Below are 14436 nucleotides of genomic sequence, written 5' to 3'. Positions count from 1 at the left end.
AAGGCCAAAGCCCTCCCGAGCCTGAGCAAATCTCGGGCTCCTGCAGGTGCGGAGGTGCAGGCCACACAGAGGTCCTGGAGTGAGTGTGAGGTGGGGAGAAGGGGCTGATGGGCAGCCAAGCGAGGGTAGGCAGACTGGCCTCAGGTCCTCACCCCTCAGCTCACTCAGAGTTGGGGTCATCACGACCACAGGCTCACTGGGGTCCCCCACTCTGTTCTCTGCAGGGTGTCTAGTCTGCCTCTCAGGCCCTGCAGGGGCTTTCTGGGCCTTTCCTCTGCCCCGACCCGGAGCTCCAGCCCTAAACGCCAGGGTTCCTGAGCTCCCAGGGGCTGTGCGGAAGCCATTTGTCCCCACCTCCCTTCTCACCCCCCACAGCCTGGGTGTCCCTCTCCACAGCCGGGACAACCTCCCAGTCCACCTCTCCGCACTGACCGCACCCCGTGTGTTCAGACACCTCTCAAATCCTCCTGGGGAGACGTCCCAGCCCCTCTGCACTGAGGCAGAACTCACCCCCCATCCAACTGCTCCTCCCAGGTGCACCCTCCCATAGCCCAGGCCGGAAACTCAGGGTCACCTAGACCCCTCTATCCTTCCCTGCCCCCAGTCCCCCTCCTAGATACCACTGATGCCGGCCCCTGTGGGACCCCACACTTGTATTGCTTCTCATTGAAGCCCAGTAACTAACTGTCGGCTTCCTGCTCCAGCCTCCTGGTGTCACCCCAAGGGGAACTTTTTAAAATGCAAATGAGATGTCACCCTACCAACTTGGAGATAAGGACCCACACCCATCCCACCTCCAGCCAGGCCGTCTCGGGGACTCCGGGGGGGGACTCCCTGCCACCAGGACTTGGCTCTGCTGGGCCTGCGCTTCCTCTTCCCCAAGGCCCCACCGATTCTGATTTCTCAGCAAAGACTCAAACTCTGCAGCCCATCTTCGGGGATGCCTGCTGCCAGTAGGGTAAGCAGCCCTTCTATCCACCAGGACACGGGGCTGGGGGCTGGGGGCTGGGCCTCCTGCAGCCCAGCTCTAGCCCAGACCACTGAGTGTGTAAGCCAGGAAGTGCAGGCTTCTGTGGGCTTCCTCCAGCCCCCACCGGATGTGTCCTCCTCCTGAGCCACCCCACGATCCGGGAGCTGTTGGGGGCTGCAGGGCAAGGCCAGGTCCTGAGGAAGCTGGTGGGACTAGGGTGATAAGGAAGGTGAGCACCAGCTCAGCTGCTCCCACCTGAGCAGCGAGAGGTCTTGAGACAGCGTGATCTGGGAACTGAACCTGCGCCTGGGGGTGGTCCTGGGCCCCGGCTTTAAATCCTAAGGGGCAGACCCACCCTCTCCTCTAGCCCCCACCCTGGCCTCGATGACACCTGTGGGAGGGCTCACCTAGGCTGGCCTTTCCCTTATGACCCAGAAGCTCCTGTGCCCCCTCCCCACCTCCAGCATGCCTGCTCCCCACAACGGCCCCATGCTGCACTTGCCTTTTTGGGTTCCATAGAAACGGTGCTGCCCATAGAGAACGTTGCTGTTTCCATGGTGATCCAAGTGGCTCACGGGTAGGAAGGTGGATGCCAGACTCCCCGAAAATCTGGGGTACCCCGGAGCTAGAGAAGCAAGGAGACCCAGCTGCAGAGGCAACTCCCAGCCCCCGGCCCACACTCGCCCTGACCCCAGGGAGGCAAGAAGCCGGCAGGCAGCCCAGGAGTGATGCCCCGCAGAGCCCAGCACGCCGCCGCCGGCAGGGAAATCAACCCGTCAATACATCATATTAACTCTGACTGGACTAATGCCGTCCCTCCGGTGCGGCACAAATTGAATTGCTGATGGGCTGGGGAGAGGGGAGGACGGACGAGGGGGCCTCTGTGCCCTCCCAGCAGCACTCAGGATCACAGAAGCTCCCAGGCTGGGCAAGAAAAGGGACTCCAGGGAAGTTTTGTGGAAGGAGGGGGCACGGTGGACAGACACTGTGCCAAGGTCCTGCCCAAAGGACAGCCAGGCCCGGACTTGGCCTCCCCAAGGCAGGCCCCAGGGCCCAGTGGACAGCCCAGGCCAGGGACCAGTGCTGCTGGGGTGTGGCCAGCCTCCCCCGACCCTGGCTGGAGGTCACAGGTGTGTCCATCTGATGCCGAGTTCCCACCACGGCCAGGCCTCTTCCGGCTCTGAGATCTGCACAGGGTGGGAAGGGGACGGGGGCAAAGAGTTCCTTGCACAGGCCCCAGCCCCCAAACCCCAGGTGGTGACTCCGAGTCATGCCAGACAGTCCCCTCTCTAGGCTAAGGAGTCTGTCTGTCCCTCAAGGCAGCCACATTTCTGAGCGACCTGCCTCTGCCCAATACAGGAAAGCCAGCCACACCCAGCCACCCACGCAGCTGGCCCTGGGCCTTGGGACAGCTCTGGTTGTGTGGGGCACACTTGCCCCCACCCAAGGGGTGAAGCACAGCTGGCAGGTCAGGACAGGGCTGAGCATGACCTGGGAGGCCTGCGGGCACCAGAACCCAGCCCAAGGGCTGCAGAGAGCATGTCTGCTGGACACCAGAGACACCAGTCACAAGGAGTGTGGCTTCTGGTTCCCCAGCAGGAACCCAGGCCACGGGCAGAGTTCTCAGACTCAGACCTTCCCAGCCCCATCCCCAGCCCTGCGTGTAGTCCCGGTGGTGCTGGTGCTGGCCGGCCCGACACAGCAGCTGCCTGAACATGAGGGCCGAGGGGCTGGCTGTGGCTGGGGGTCTGGCAGCCCTCTATAAGCCTGAGGGGAAGACATTTGAGGCAGCAACCTAAAGCTTCAACCTGCCAGAAGGAGCCAGAATGAACCAGAACGAACGCAGCTGGGCAGGGCAGGACGGCAGGGTCCTCACCTTTTTTTTTTGAGACAGAGTCTTGCTCTGTCCCCCTGGCTGGAGGGCAGTGGCGCCATCTCGGCTCACTGCAAGCTCCGCCTCCCGGGTTCACGCCATTCTCCTGCCTCAGCCTCCTGAGTAGCTGGGACTACAGGCGCCCGCCACCGCGCCCGGCTAATTTTTTTTTGTATTTTTAGTAGAGACAGGGTTTCACCTCGGTCTCGATCTCCTGACCTTGTGATCCGCCCGCCTCGGCCTCCCAAAGTGCTGGGATTACAGGCGTGAGCCACTGCGCCCGGCCATGGCCTCACCTTCTAAAACTCCTGCTCCGAATCTTTCCTGGAAAATGGGCCCCCGAGTCCAACTGGTGCACCCCATACCCCAATCTCACTGGGACCCCTAGCAGTGGCAGGCACCACCCAGCTAGCGTTTGATCTTCTCTGGCTCAGTGGATCCCAGGGAAATCTGTGGAGCTTGAGCCCCAGGAGATGCTCCAGGAAACCCAAGCTCTGGGTCACCAGCTCTAAGCACGCACCCCACACCCACCCCATCTGGAGTCTTGTGCAGGGCATGAGCACAGGGAAGGCTCTGGGAAGTCCTGAGACACGGAAGCCTGCTTGACAGGGCGAAGTCCCATCTCCCTGTGAGGCCGCACATCCCAGGCCAAGTCTGGGGACCTGGGGAAGGCGCCCTGGCCCTGGTGCGGCCCTGCAGCTGCCCTCCAGCTGAGGACACAGGGCTGAGGCTTGAGCCTGGCCGACTGGCCTGGTCTGTGTGGGAGCTGCATCTGGAGCAGCTGTTTACCAGACTGAACTCTGCTCCTGGAAGACTTGACCAAAGCTGAGAGGGACTGGGTGGGAACGAACTGGGGCGGGGGTAGGGGAGTGGCAGGGAAAGGGGCAGGGCCTTGGGGGGCACTGGCTAAACCTCCGCAGCTGTCCCCCTTTAACTGGCTGCTGTTCAATGTTTTACGAGGCCTCGTTTTGGTAAACAGAAGTCTGTAAATTCCTCCTTCCCAGACATCGTTTCCCAGGCACGGAGCCCCTGTCCTCCAGTCCATCCACTCTCAGGGGGGAGCAGCACTCAGCTGGCTGAGGAGTGGGCTCCTTCCCGCCGGTCCCCTCTGCGGGCAGCTGAGGGTGGGCAGCTATGCATGTCCCTCAGCTGCTGGGCCTTGACTGGTGGCCCCTGGGCTGGGGAGCAGAGGGCAGCATTAGTCAGGGCCCTAAGACCAAAGGCCTGGCCGGTGCCCCCATCCTTGCCTGCTCAGTCCCCACCTCTGAGGCCCCAGAGGGGAAGTTAGGGAGCGGGGAGGAGGAGGGAGTAGGCAGATGGGATGCAGGGGCAGGGAGCAGAGAGGGAGGGGCTGGGGTGCCGAAGGGGCCCAGCCGGCAGGGTGGGGTCCTCTTTGGGCAGGGGGCAGAGAGAGGAAGGGAAGAGGTCCTCCTGGCCCAGCGACAGAAAGCCCCTTTCTTTTTCCCAACAAGACTGTACTCTCAAAACTGAAAAAGAAAATAAAAAAAAGATTTTCATGAATCAGAGCAGCTGTTTTGAGACCAGAAGCCAGAAGGCAGGGCTGCTGTGGCTGGGCCGGGGACACACCAGCATCCTGGAAGGGGCTGCCACTAAGGAGTGGGGGTGGTGGTCCTGGGGAGGGCTCCAGGGGGACCGCAGAGGCCCCAGATGGCATGGAGGAGACACTCCAGGGCCAGAGACCAAGAGGGCTCAGCCAGCAGGGCCTCGGGGCACATGAGACCAGAGCCAGAGGTCCTCAACTGCAAGTTCCTGCTAGAACACCAGGGCCCCAGAACCTCCCCTTCCCACACCCCTTTGAGACGGGAGCTTTTATGATCACCCCAGCAGACAAGGGCAAGCCCTGTGCTAAACGAACCTCCCAGAGAGGCGGGCAGGACTCAGGCTGCTGGTGCCCTCAGAGCCTGGCAGAGCGTAGGGAAGAACCCTGCGCGCAGTGGGGGTTGCACCGAGGTCCCCACATCCTGCCCCTGCTACTGTGGCGGGCAAGAGCCTCCAAACTCAGTCCCATGATGGGACGGACTACAGGAGACAGAGGCTCAAGGTCACAAGCACCTGATGGGTGAGTAAAGCCGGGAGGCCACACATGGGCTTGGCGGGGGGCACAATGGCCACATCCCCAGACCCCTCCCAACCTCTCCCAGGCCTGAGCTCACCATGTCTGGGGAGGTCAAGGGTTGCAGGTAGGAGGCCTGTGGTGTGGGCAGGAGAGACAGTGGACAGTCGGGGGGGGGGGGGGTCAAGGCTGCCCCTGGGCAAGGCTGAAGGACAGAAGAATGGGAGGGCACAGTGCCAAGAAATGGGGGCTGGGGGCAGCCAGGGGTGAGGGGACCCTTCCTCTCCTCCTGCCCACCTGGAGAAGGGAAGCCTGGAGGCTTCTCACCCCTGGGGAGGGAGAAGCAGCCCCCACCCACGGCACACAGGGCCTGGCCCAGTGTCTCTGCTCACACCAGCCCTGGCTGCCTGCCGGGCACCCCCACTCTAGGCACCTCATTTCCCTCATCCGTCCTGCATTCTGACACATTTTCCCGGCAGCCCAGTGCGTTGAGGCCCTGCCCTCTCCAGACCAGCCCTGCGCCTTCCTCCTCTTGCAGACTGGAGAGGTGGCCACAACCCACTCCCCCAGGGAACATCCCTGCAGTGGAAGACCAGGGGGCTGCTCCTGGGTCTCTCAGGATGCTGGACTTGGGGTGTCTTCACGGCCAGGTCTAGGAGGGAGGACGCCAGCCAGCAGAAAGACTGAGATCACCCGGGGAGGGTCAGGGGACTTCCCACTGCAGGGTCATCCAGGGAGCTCCACTTGGGGCCACGGAGCTCAGGGCCCGGATGCTGCAGGCTTAGCAAACTTCTGGAGGTGCTGAAGTGCACCTCAAGCACCCTGCCCCAGCCCCCACGCCTTTGAGGACAAAACCTTCTGCAGCGGAGACCCCACCATCCTGACAAACAGCAGTGCCTCCTCCCTGGGGGAAGGACTGGGCACCTGCGTCAGCCACGCCGGCCTCCCACGGCTGAGCCTCGACCTGTCTCCCACTGTGGTACCACTTCGGCTCCCACATGCAACTGGACGGGCGGGCAGTGGTCATGCAGCCAACTGAGCGTGGCCCCAGGCCTGAAATCTGCACGTGGGCAGCCAGCCTGGGAGGCCCTGGGGAACATGGGAGGCTCTGGGGACTGTCTCAAATGTCCACCGTCCAGTAAGGGCCCATCCTCCGGGCTCAGAAGCAGACAACCCTCCTCCACCTCCTGCCAAGTCTGCCAAATCCCCTGTTACTCCTCCCACAGTGACCCCAGGGGAGTCCCGGGAGACCCCTGGCCTGGCAAGTGGTCCCTGCTCTTCTTGTGACCCCATACGTCCCCCGTCACGTAGGATGTCCCTGCCTCCCTGCCATGCAGCCACATGCATGCGGCTCGGCCTGGCCTCCACCAGCCCGCAACTCGGCACTGGCTTTTCAGGGGACACCCCCTTCACTCAGGTGTCAGTGGGTTTCAGGTGCAGTGCACGGGTCTATCTGATGACTGCTAGTCCCCAAGTGCTGGGCTGACACGGATTCTGAAACCCTGTCCGCATGCGGCACACAAAGCGCAGTAGTCGACTGATGACGCCTGCCCTGGGCACATGGGGGCCTCGGTGGGCTGATGACGCCTGTCCTGGGCACAGGAGGGGCCTTAGTGGTGACCACAGCTGCAGGCAGTTGTCACTCCCACTCTAGGGCTAGAAGGGCCTACAACCTTCCAGTGGCCCCTTCCCTAGTCCTGTCTGCTCTCTGCCAAACAGGCCTGCTCCTACACACAGGCCCCTCACCCCAGGTGGGCAGACCCCTGGGCGTCCAGGCTGTGTTTCAAAGTGCAGCTCCCAGGACCTGAGTGGTTGGTGGGGCCATGGCAGGAGAGTCCTTCTTGGAGCAGGACTGCCAATCTCTGGGGCCCCTTCCCCATCCACAGGCCTGCAGGGAACTGGCCCAAGTGGTGACCCACAGCTGCCTCAGGGGCCAGCTGCCGGGCCAGCTCCATCTGTTCCTAGGCTAAGAGCAGGGGCAGGTGCCAGGTTCCCATGGGAGCCTCTAGAACAAACGCAGCGAGCAGCCTGCCCAGGATCCAGGCACCAACTCCACAGGGAGGAGCACAGCCTTCCTGGGGATGTTGGGGGATGGTGGCCTGGGGATTGGGGGTACGGTGGGCCCGGGGATGGGAGGGAGCGTGGGTCCGAGGCTGGGGCCGTCCTCAAACCACGGGAGGTAATGGACAATCCTCAGAGTGTGGAGCCAGAAGCAACCGCATGACCCCCACAGCCTTCGCTGGCACCCTGGACAGCAGCTCTGACTGCCAGAGAACTCCCTCCCACCTGCCACCCGGACCTTCCTCACGTTCTCCAGGCAGCGTCCTTGACACACAGGTCACAGCCCCCGGGCCACACGCACAACACCAGCCAGCCCGACACACAGGCACACGGTGGACGGTGCACCTGCCGGGAGGGGCTGCACCCCCACCGGTCAGGTCCAGGGATGTCAGCCCAGGAAGGTCGCACCCCACCCCCAGTGACCAAGGCCACTAGCCCCAGCAGTGGACAGCCGCCACCGGACACGGGAGGGAAGTTGCTCTCTGTGCGTATATCACATGGGGTCTGGACAGCTGTTCTCACTGGTGTGGCAGATGGAGAAACTGAGGCTGGGCGTGTGAACTCGAGGCTAAGGCAGCTCTGGGTCTGTGAAGACCCCTGCACTGCCCACCTGCTCTGCACATGGCGGGGCCCATGCCGCATCCACCACCGTCCCGCCCTGTCCTGCGGTGCCTGGGTGTGGGCAGGGCCTTGGGTGCAGCCTCCTAGGTCCCAGAGCAGCCTCTAGCCCAAGTCCCTGGCCAAGTCCCCGGCTCTTGGAGAGTGGAGGGGGCACCCACTCCAAAGCACGGCAGGTCCGAGGGCAGGGAGAGGGTGAGGGGACAGGCTCTCAGTCACACACAATCCTCAGCCTCAGTTTCCTCACCTGTAAAATGGGCGCAAGCACCACTGTGCTGTGCGGTGTTGCCAGAGGGAGGCAGGTGCCGTCCCAGGGCCAGGCTCATGACAGAAGTGTTGTCATCCTGCCCAACCTCGAGCCTGGGCTGGCCCTGGGAACCCTGCAGCTGCAGGGACCAGGCCCTTTATCCAAACTAGGGTTGGACCCCTCCCCAGCCTCCCTGGGGCTCAGGTTCTACCACCTGGGATGCCCCTACCCTGGCTTCCCCAGGCCTGTGTCTCCCCTAGCCACCTCCATACAGCCCTCTGCCAGGTGAGGACCTGGGTGCTGGTCACCATGACCATGAGATGAAACCCCTGCCCTCAACAGTGACTGGCAGCACTCAGCCAGGCCGTGAACATGACACTCATAAAGTCTTAGCGGGCTGGGGTTCGGGAACTGCCAGGGCCTGAGGGTAGACTCTAGTGGGGACAGGAGAGCAGGGCAGCTGGCCAGGGCAGGCCATGGTGAGGGGCCGAGGGTATGGGAGGGCTGGCTCCAGAAAGCCACAGGATGCCTCCGGAGCGGGGATCACAGGCTTGGATGATCGCAGCCGCCCTCTGGCTGCGAGAAGCTGGCTGGAGGAGGGTCACGGACCTGGACGGGGCGGCTGCCCTCTGGCTGCAAGAAGCTGGCTGGAGGAGGGTCACGGACCTGGACGGGGCGGCTGCCCTCTGGCTGCAAGAAGCTGGCCAGAGGTAGCCAGTCTGGCAGAGCCCTTCTACCCCAACGCCAGGATCCCCACCCTGTCCTCCCATCCCCACGCTGGGACCCCCACGCTGTCCCCGCCATCCCCACACCGGGACCCCCACGCTGTCCCCTCCATCCCCACACCGGGACCCCCATGCTGTCCCTTGCATCCCAGGGGAGCCAGCTTGTCCTCACTGGCCCAATTCTCCCTCGCACATGGGAGGGGACAGAGGTCCGGGCAGGGCAAGTGCTCCCCCTCCCCCGCATAGATGTGGGGGGCCTGGAGTGAGCCCAGGTAGAAACGTCAGTGCTGGGGTGGTCAGCGGGCCTGTAGAGGACAGGTCAAGAGGCCGTTTTAGCCACTGAGGAAACCGAGGCCGGGAGAGGAAGGAATTGCTGAGAGGTCTGGGAGGAAGCGGCGGGTCCCGGGCAGGCATCACAGGAAGGATGGAGCTGGGGCTGCAGCACTTCTGAGGGCACTCAGGGTGGGTGGAGGCTGGTGGGATCTCTGTCCCTCAAACAGATGTGGTCCCAGCTCCTGCTCACTCCCAGCAGCACCAGCGAATCCTGAGACCTCAGAGGGAATGAAGGGGACGGGGGGGCAGCCAGCAGGACGTAGGCAGCTGCAGGGCTCTGTCGGCAGGGAGCACTCCACATGCGTAGCCCCGGACCCCTGGGAGCTGGCCAGGCCCAGTGAGAGGTGGCTGCTGGGGGGGGCGTAGTTCTGACCAAGAGGCTGGCCAGGCGGACAGCCAGCGCATGTGTGTGCCTGTCGCCGCCATGGCTCCCCCCAGGTGGCAGAAGAGACCACGAGTGGCCTCAGTGGGCGGCTCAGCAGCCCCTGCCCCCACCCTTCCCAGCTGAGCCCCCCAGGAACAGAATCCTCTTTCATTGGCCCTGTGGGTGGTCCTGGCCCGGCAGCTGGGGGGCGCGGTGGGGAGGGACGGGACCAGGCCTGCCGACAATAGGACCAGCTGTGCGTGCCTCCACCCCCGCTCTCACCCACCCAGGACAGGCTGGCCGACAGAAGCTCACCTCTGCCCCTGGCCAGTTCCGCTGCCCACCCCACCCAAAGCCCCAGGGAGGCCCACCGCTGGCGGGAGACCAAGCCTCGTGTGAGCTGCGGGTTGGGGGGAGCTGAACTGGCCAGATGTTTCAGGCGGCTCCTTCAGCTCCAGGCTGCCTCTGCGGCACCCCGGCTGCTCCCCCAGGGAAGCAGGAAGCCCTGGACCGCTCCAGGGGCTGCCCTGCAGATGGGGAGAGAGGAGACCCTGCCTGGCGTCGGGGGGTTCCTGGAGCTACCCCAACCTGGGTTTCTGCTGGCTTGCCCCATCCTGGCCTCCCTGCCCTCAACGAAAGCCCTGGGCTGGGGAAGGGGTGGCAAGCTGGCCTGGCGGGGCACTTGCCTCCTGCCCATCCTGGGCCACTGGAAGGATACGTGGGCGAGGCCAACCACCCAGGCAGCCCGCTGTGCCTGCTGGCCCCCACCCTCCAGCCGAGTCGCGTGCCCCCCGCCCACCTCGCTCCCCTTCCCCCATGAACACACACGGCAGAGAAACAGGCCCTGCGCACGGGGAGCCAGCTGGCACCCTGTCAAACTAGCAGCCAGGCATGCTGCCCGGGCAGCCAGCCAGCCTCTCACCCTGGCCCGCCCGCCCTGGCCTCTGCCGCTCAGCTCACAGTGCGGCAGCTCCATGCGGTCTGTGGGGGAGCACGGCTGCGTGGCAGGGAACCCCTGCAGGGAGGGGAGGGGATGGGATCCCGGGGGTGGGGCAACTGAACTGAAGACAGCGCAGGGGACAGCAAGCCGGAGCACAGGCCACACACCTGTGAGGCTCTGCCACCCTCGGGGGGTACCCACACCCATCCTCAGCCCCGGGTGGGCCCTGCGTTTTGGGGCCCAGGCTGGCGGCTCAGAGGCTACGTCCCACGTTCTCTTGTCCTGCCTCCACCTGTGCTGGTCCACCCAGTCCACTGTCCCGCACACATGTCCGCCCCAACCTGACACAGATGGCGGCAGATGCATCTCGCCCAGCCAGGGTGCCAGGTGCCCAGCAGGCTAGACAGGTGAACCTCCTCGGTGTGACACAGCCAGGGCCACTGTGGGCACAGTCCTCTCCTCCTGCTCAGGCCACCCCTGCCTGGAGGAGCTACTTCCCTGGGACGCAGACAGAAGGGGCTCAGAAACCCAGACGCCAGAGGCTCATGTCGACCCTTGTGGCAGGACACTGGTCTCCCACCCAGCCAGGGGGACTCCCAGGGGCTCGGGACCAGATGGAACCCGCCGATGCTGGGCCCCACGTGAGGGGCTGAGAGGTGGTGGGGTCCCCGGGGTGGGATGTGGTCAGCTCCGCCCAGGCAGCCGTTGGCACTAGGGGAAGTGAGTGTCTAGAGGCCGTTGTGGGTGCTGTCTGCCTGTGGGCCACCGCACACCCACCCTCTGAGCAGCCCCCAGAGGGGCGGGACGGGGGCTCCAAGGCAGGTGGTGCTACCCACAAACGGCCCTCCTTGCTGCTGGGGTCCCCCAGGGTGGGCAGAGGGAGTGGAATAGGAGCTCTCTCCTGGTGCAGAGAACACTGGGGATGGGTTAGTGCCCCTTCTGGGCCCTGACTAGGGGCCACCACTGCCAGGAGGGGAAACCAAGTCAGCGGTCCCAGGTGGATCTGTGCACCTGTGGCTGGGCCAGGACCAGGCAGCAGCCGTTGCATCTGTTGTGGGGGGGTTCACCACGGCTGCCGCAGGCATCGCCTTCCTGCTCCCCCCATGCCAGGCCACCCTCCTCCCTCCCGAAGACATCCTGGGAGCCAGATGCTGTGGCTGGCGGGGGCGTTTGCCCACAGACACAGAAGGCTGAGGCGGGGTGGGGGGTATGAGCCAGGAAGGCGGGGCCCCCACAGCCAGCCCAGGAGCCATGGCCAGCCTGGTCTCCCCTCCAGGAGGCCGCTAGGAGTGCAGGGGTGGGAGGAAGGGGCAGGGGAGTCTGGGCAGGGGAGTCTGGACCGAGGACCCCATGCTGCCCACGGCATCCCAAGGTAGCGGCCTCCCCTGCACCCAGGAAGAGGCTGTTCCTTGTCGCCTGCCCAACATGTGCGCCCTGCGCCGAAAGACCAGATTATTTCAGCAACTGCCCCTCACTCATCACCTGTTCTGCTTGGAAAACAGCCCCTTTCTTGTTGCACAAAGAGAGGTTTCTCTGCTTCCAGCAGTGCCGGGTGCTAATCTCCCTGCCTGGAACGGGGCGGTGGCGTGGTGTGTGGGTCCGCAGCGCTCTGTAAACACGACGCCTGCCGCTCAGCAGTCATTGAGTTACGGCAGTGCCGGGTGCCAGGAGCAGAGAGCCCTGTGTGCCCGCTGCCAACTGCAATTACCTCTCTGCGTGCCAGCCGCAGGGGGCGGGGGGAGCTTAACCCTTCCCACACTGCAGGGTTGGGGTAGCCGAGGGAATACCAGCAACTGTGGGCCCAGGGACATGGGGGCCCGGGGCCACTGCCTAGGCTGCAGGGCAAGGGCTCTGAGCAAGCAAGGGGATCCGGGCAGGGGTGCCCTGCCAGGGAAAGGCTGGGGGGCCTCCAGGGGCCTCCTGCTGGCCAGGCAGCCTGAGAGTAGCCAGTATTCGTGAGGTGCCTACTGTGTGCCCAGGGCTGTGTCCCATGGAGAGGCAGGTGGCCTGGGAGGAACTCTTTGTCCTGGGCCAGGCCCCACGGTGGCAGCCTGTGTGCACTGACAGCTCTCCCCGCCCCCTCCCCTCCCGGCTGGCAGATCTGGAGCCCACCTCCTAGCATCTGGGAAAGTGGGGTGCGGCCACTGTGAGGGTGAGCCCAGCCCGGCCGGCCCAGCTGTACTCCACATTTTCTCAGCTCCCCAGAGCCCCTCCTGGCTCCCCCGTTCCCCCTTGCTGCCCATCTGGAGCACACATCTGGTCAGGACCACTGCTGAACAGGCCGCCCTTGTTTCCAACCAATCACCACTTCCCCCGGGGCTTCCTCGGCAGGGAGGCAGCCTCACCAGAGCCTGCTTGTCAACGTCCACCGGCCAGGTTCCCACTGCCCTCGTGGGAGCCCCTCACCCGCCCCTGGCCCGGGCACCAGGGTCAGTCTCTTGGCCACCACGGCGTCGCTGAGAGCCCAGTCTGCCAACTTACCTTCGTGGGAGTGGGAGAACCAGATCTGGGAGGTGGCGGGGTGGGAGCCACGGTAGGCCTGCTCAGAGGGAGAGGAGCTGGGGCCGCTGGGGTGCGTGGAGGCTGCCGAGCCCAGGCTGCTGGAGAGGAAACTGCCCATGAAAGAGGAGGCCGGAGAACTTCCCATCAGGCGGCTGCTGGCTGTGGACACAGGGCAAGAGTGAGTCTGGGGGCAGCTCCCAGGGCGTGGCCTGAGGCAGGGCAGGGGCAACAGTCCAGCCCTTCTCCATGGGGGACCCTCAGGCCCCCATCGCCCCTGGAGTCTTTGTCTTTCAATATCCAAGAAACCGATGATGGGAAAGGCTACCCACATAGGCCTTTGACAGCCACACTCAGAGTCCTGAGTCTTTTGGTGCCTCAGGTGTCCCGGTACTGACACCCTCCTGCTGGTGCAAAACCCAAGAATGGCATCTTTGTTACAACCACATCACCACCCCCAGCCACATCACCTACCACTATCACCCCCAACCACATCACCCACCACCATCACCCCCAACCACATCACCCACCACTATCACCCCCAACCACATCACTACCACCTCACCCCCAACCGCATCACCCACCACCATCACCCCCAACCACATCACCCACCACCATCACCCCCAACCACATCACCTACCACCTCACCCCCAACCACATCACTACCATCACCCCCAACCACATCACCCACCACCATCACCCCCAACCGCATCACCCACCACCATCACCCCCAACCGCATCACCCACCACCATCACCCCCAACCACATCACTACCACCACTATCACCCCCAACCACATCACTACCACCACTATCACCCCCAACCACATCACCCACCACTATCACCCCCAACCACATCACCCACCACCACCAACCACATCACCCACCACCATCACCCCCAACCACATCACCCACCACCATCACCCCCAACCACATCACCCACCACCATCACCCCCAACCACATCACCCACCACCATCACCCCCAACCACATCACCCACCACTATCACCCCCAACCACATCACCCACCACCATCACCCCCAACCACATCACCCACCACCACCAACCACATCACCCACCACCATCACCCCCAACCGCATCACCCACCACCACCAACCACATCACTACCACCATCACCCCCAACCACATCACCCACCACCATCACCCCCAACCACATCACCCACCACCATCACCCCCAACCACATCACCCACCACATCACCCCCAACCACATCACCCACCACCATCACCCCCAACCACATCACCCACCACATCACCCCCAACCACATCACCCACCACCATCACCCCCAACCACATCACCCACCACCATCACCCACCACCACCAACCACATCATCACCACCACCCCAACCGCATCACCATCACCACAACACACCAACCACGTTACCACCAACCACATTACCACTAACCACATCATCATCACCAACCACATCACCTCCACCACCATGCCCCCAAACACATTACCACTACCATTACCACCAACCACATCACTCACCACCAGCACAACCAACCACATCATTCACCACCATCACCAACCACATTCAATGACAACCACATCACCATCACCATCACCAACCAATTACTACCACCAACAACCATATCACCATCAATAACCAATCACCATCAATAACCACATCACTCACCACCACCACCATCATCATCGTCACCACCACTACCACCCAGGTGCTGGGTACTGTGCCAAATCAACTTTCATGGCCT

The 14436-nt window shown here is 63.7% G+C and overlaps 1 protein-coding gene across 1 annotated transcript in view; it reads right to left on the bottom strand.

Annotated features, from left to right (window-relative positions):
* BAHCC1 (BAH domain and coiled-coil containing 1) overlaps nt 1-14436 on the bottom strand; it is a 67065-nt gene that overhangs the window by 26115 nt on the left and 26514 nt on the right. Inside the window, 2 exon segments of the mRNA XM_073005490.1 lie at nt 1473-1595; nt 12687-12866. Of these exon segments, the coding sequence (XP_072861591.1) occupies nt 1473-1595; nt 12687-12866 (303 nt within the window).

Source organism: Chlorocebus sabaeus, chromosome 16 (assembly GCF_047675955.1).
Source record: "Chlorocebus sabaeus isolate Y175 chromosome 16, mChlSab1.0.hap1, whole genome shotgun sequence".
Lineage (NCBI taxonomy): Eukaryota > Metazoa > Chordata > Mammalia > Primates > Cercopithecidae > Chlorocebus > Chlorocebus sabaeus.
This window is presented reverse-complemented; position numbering and strand designations above follow the sequence as displayed.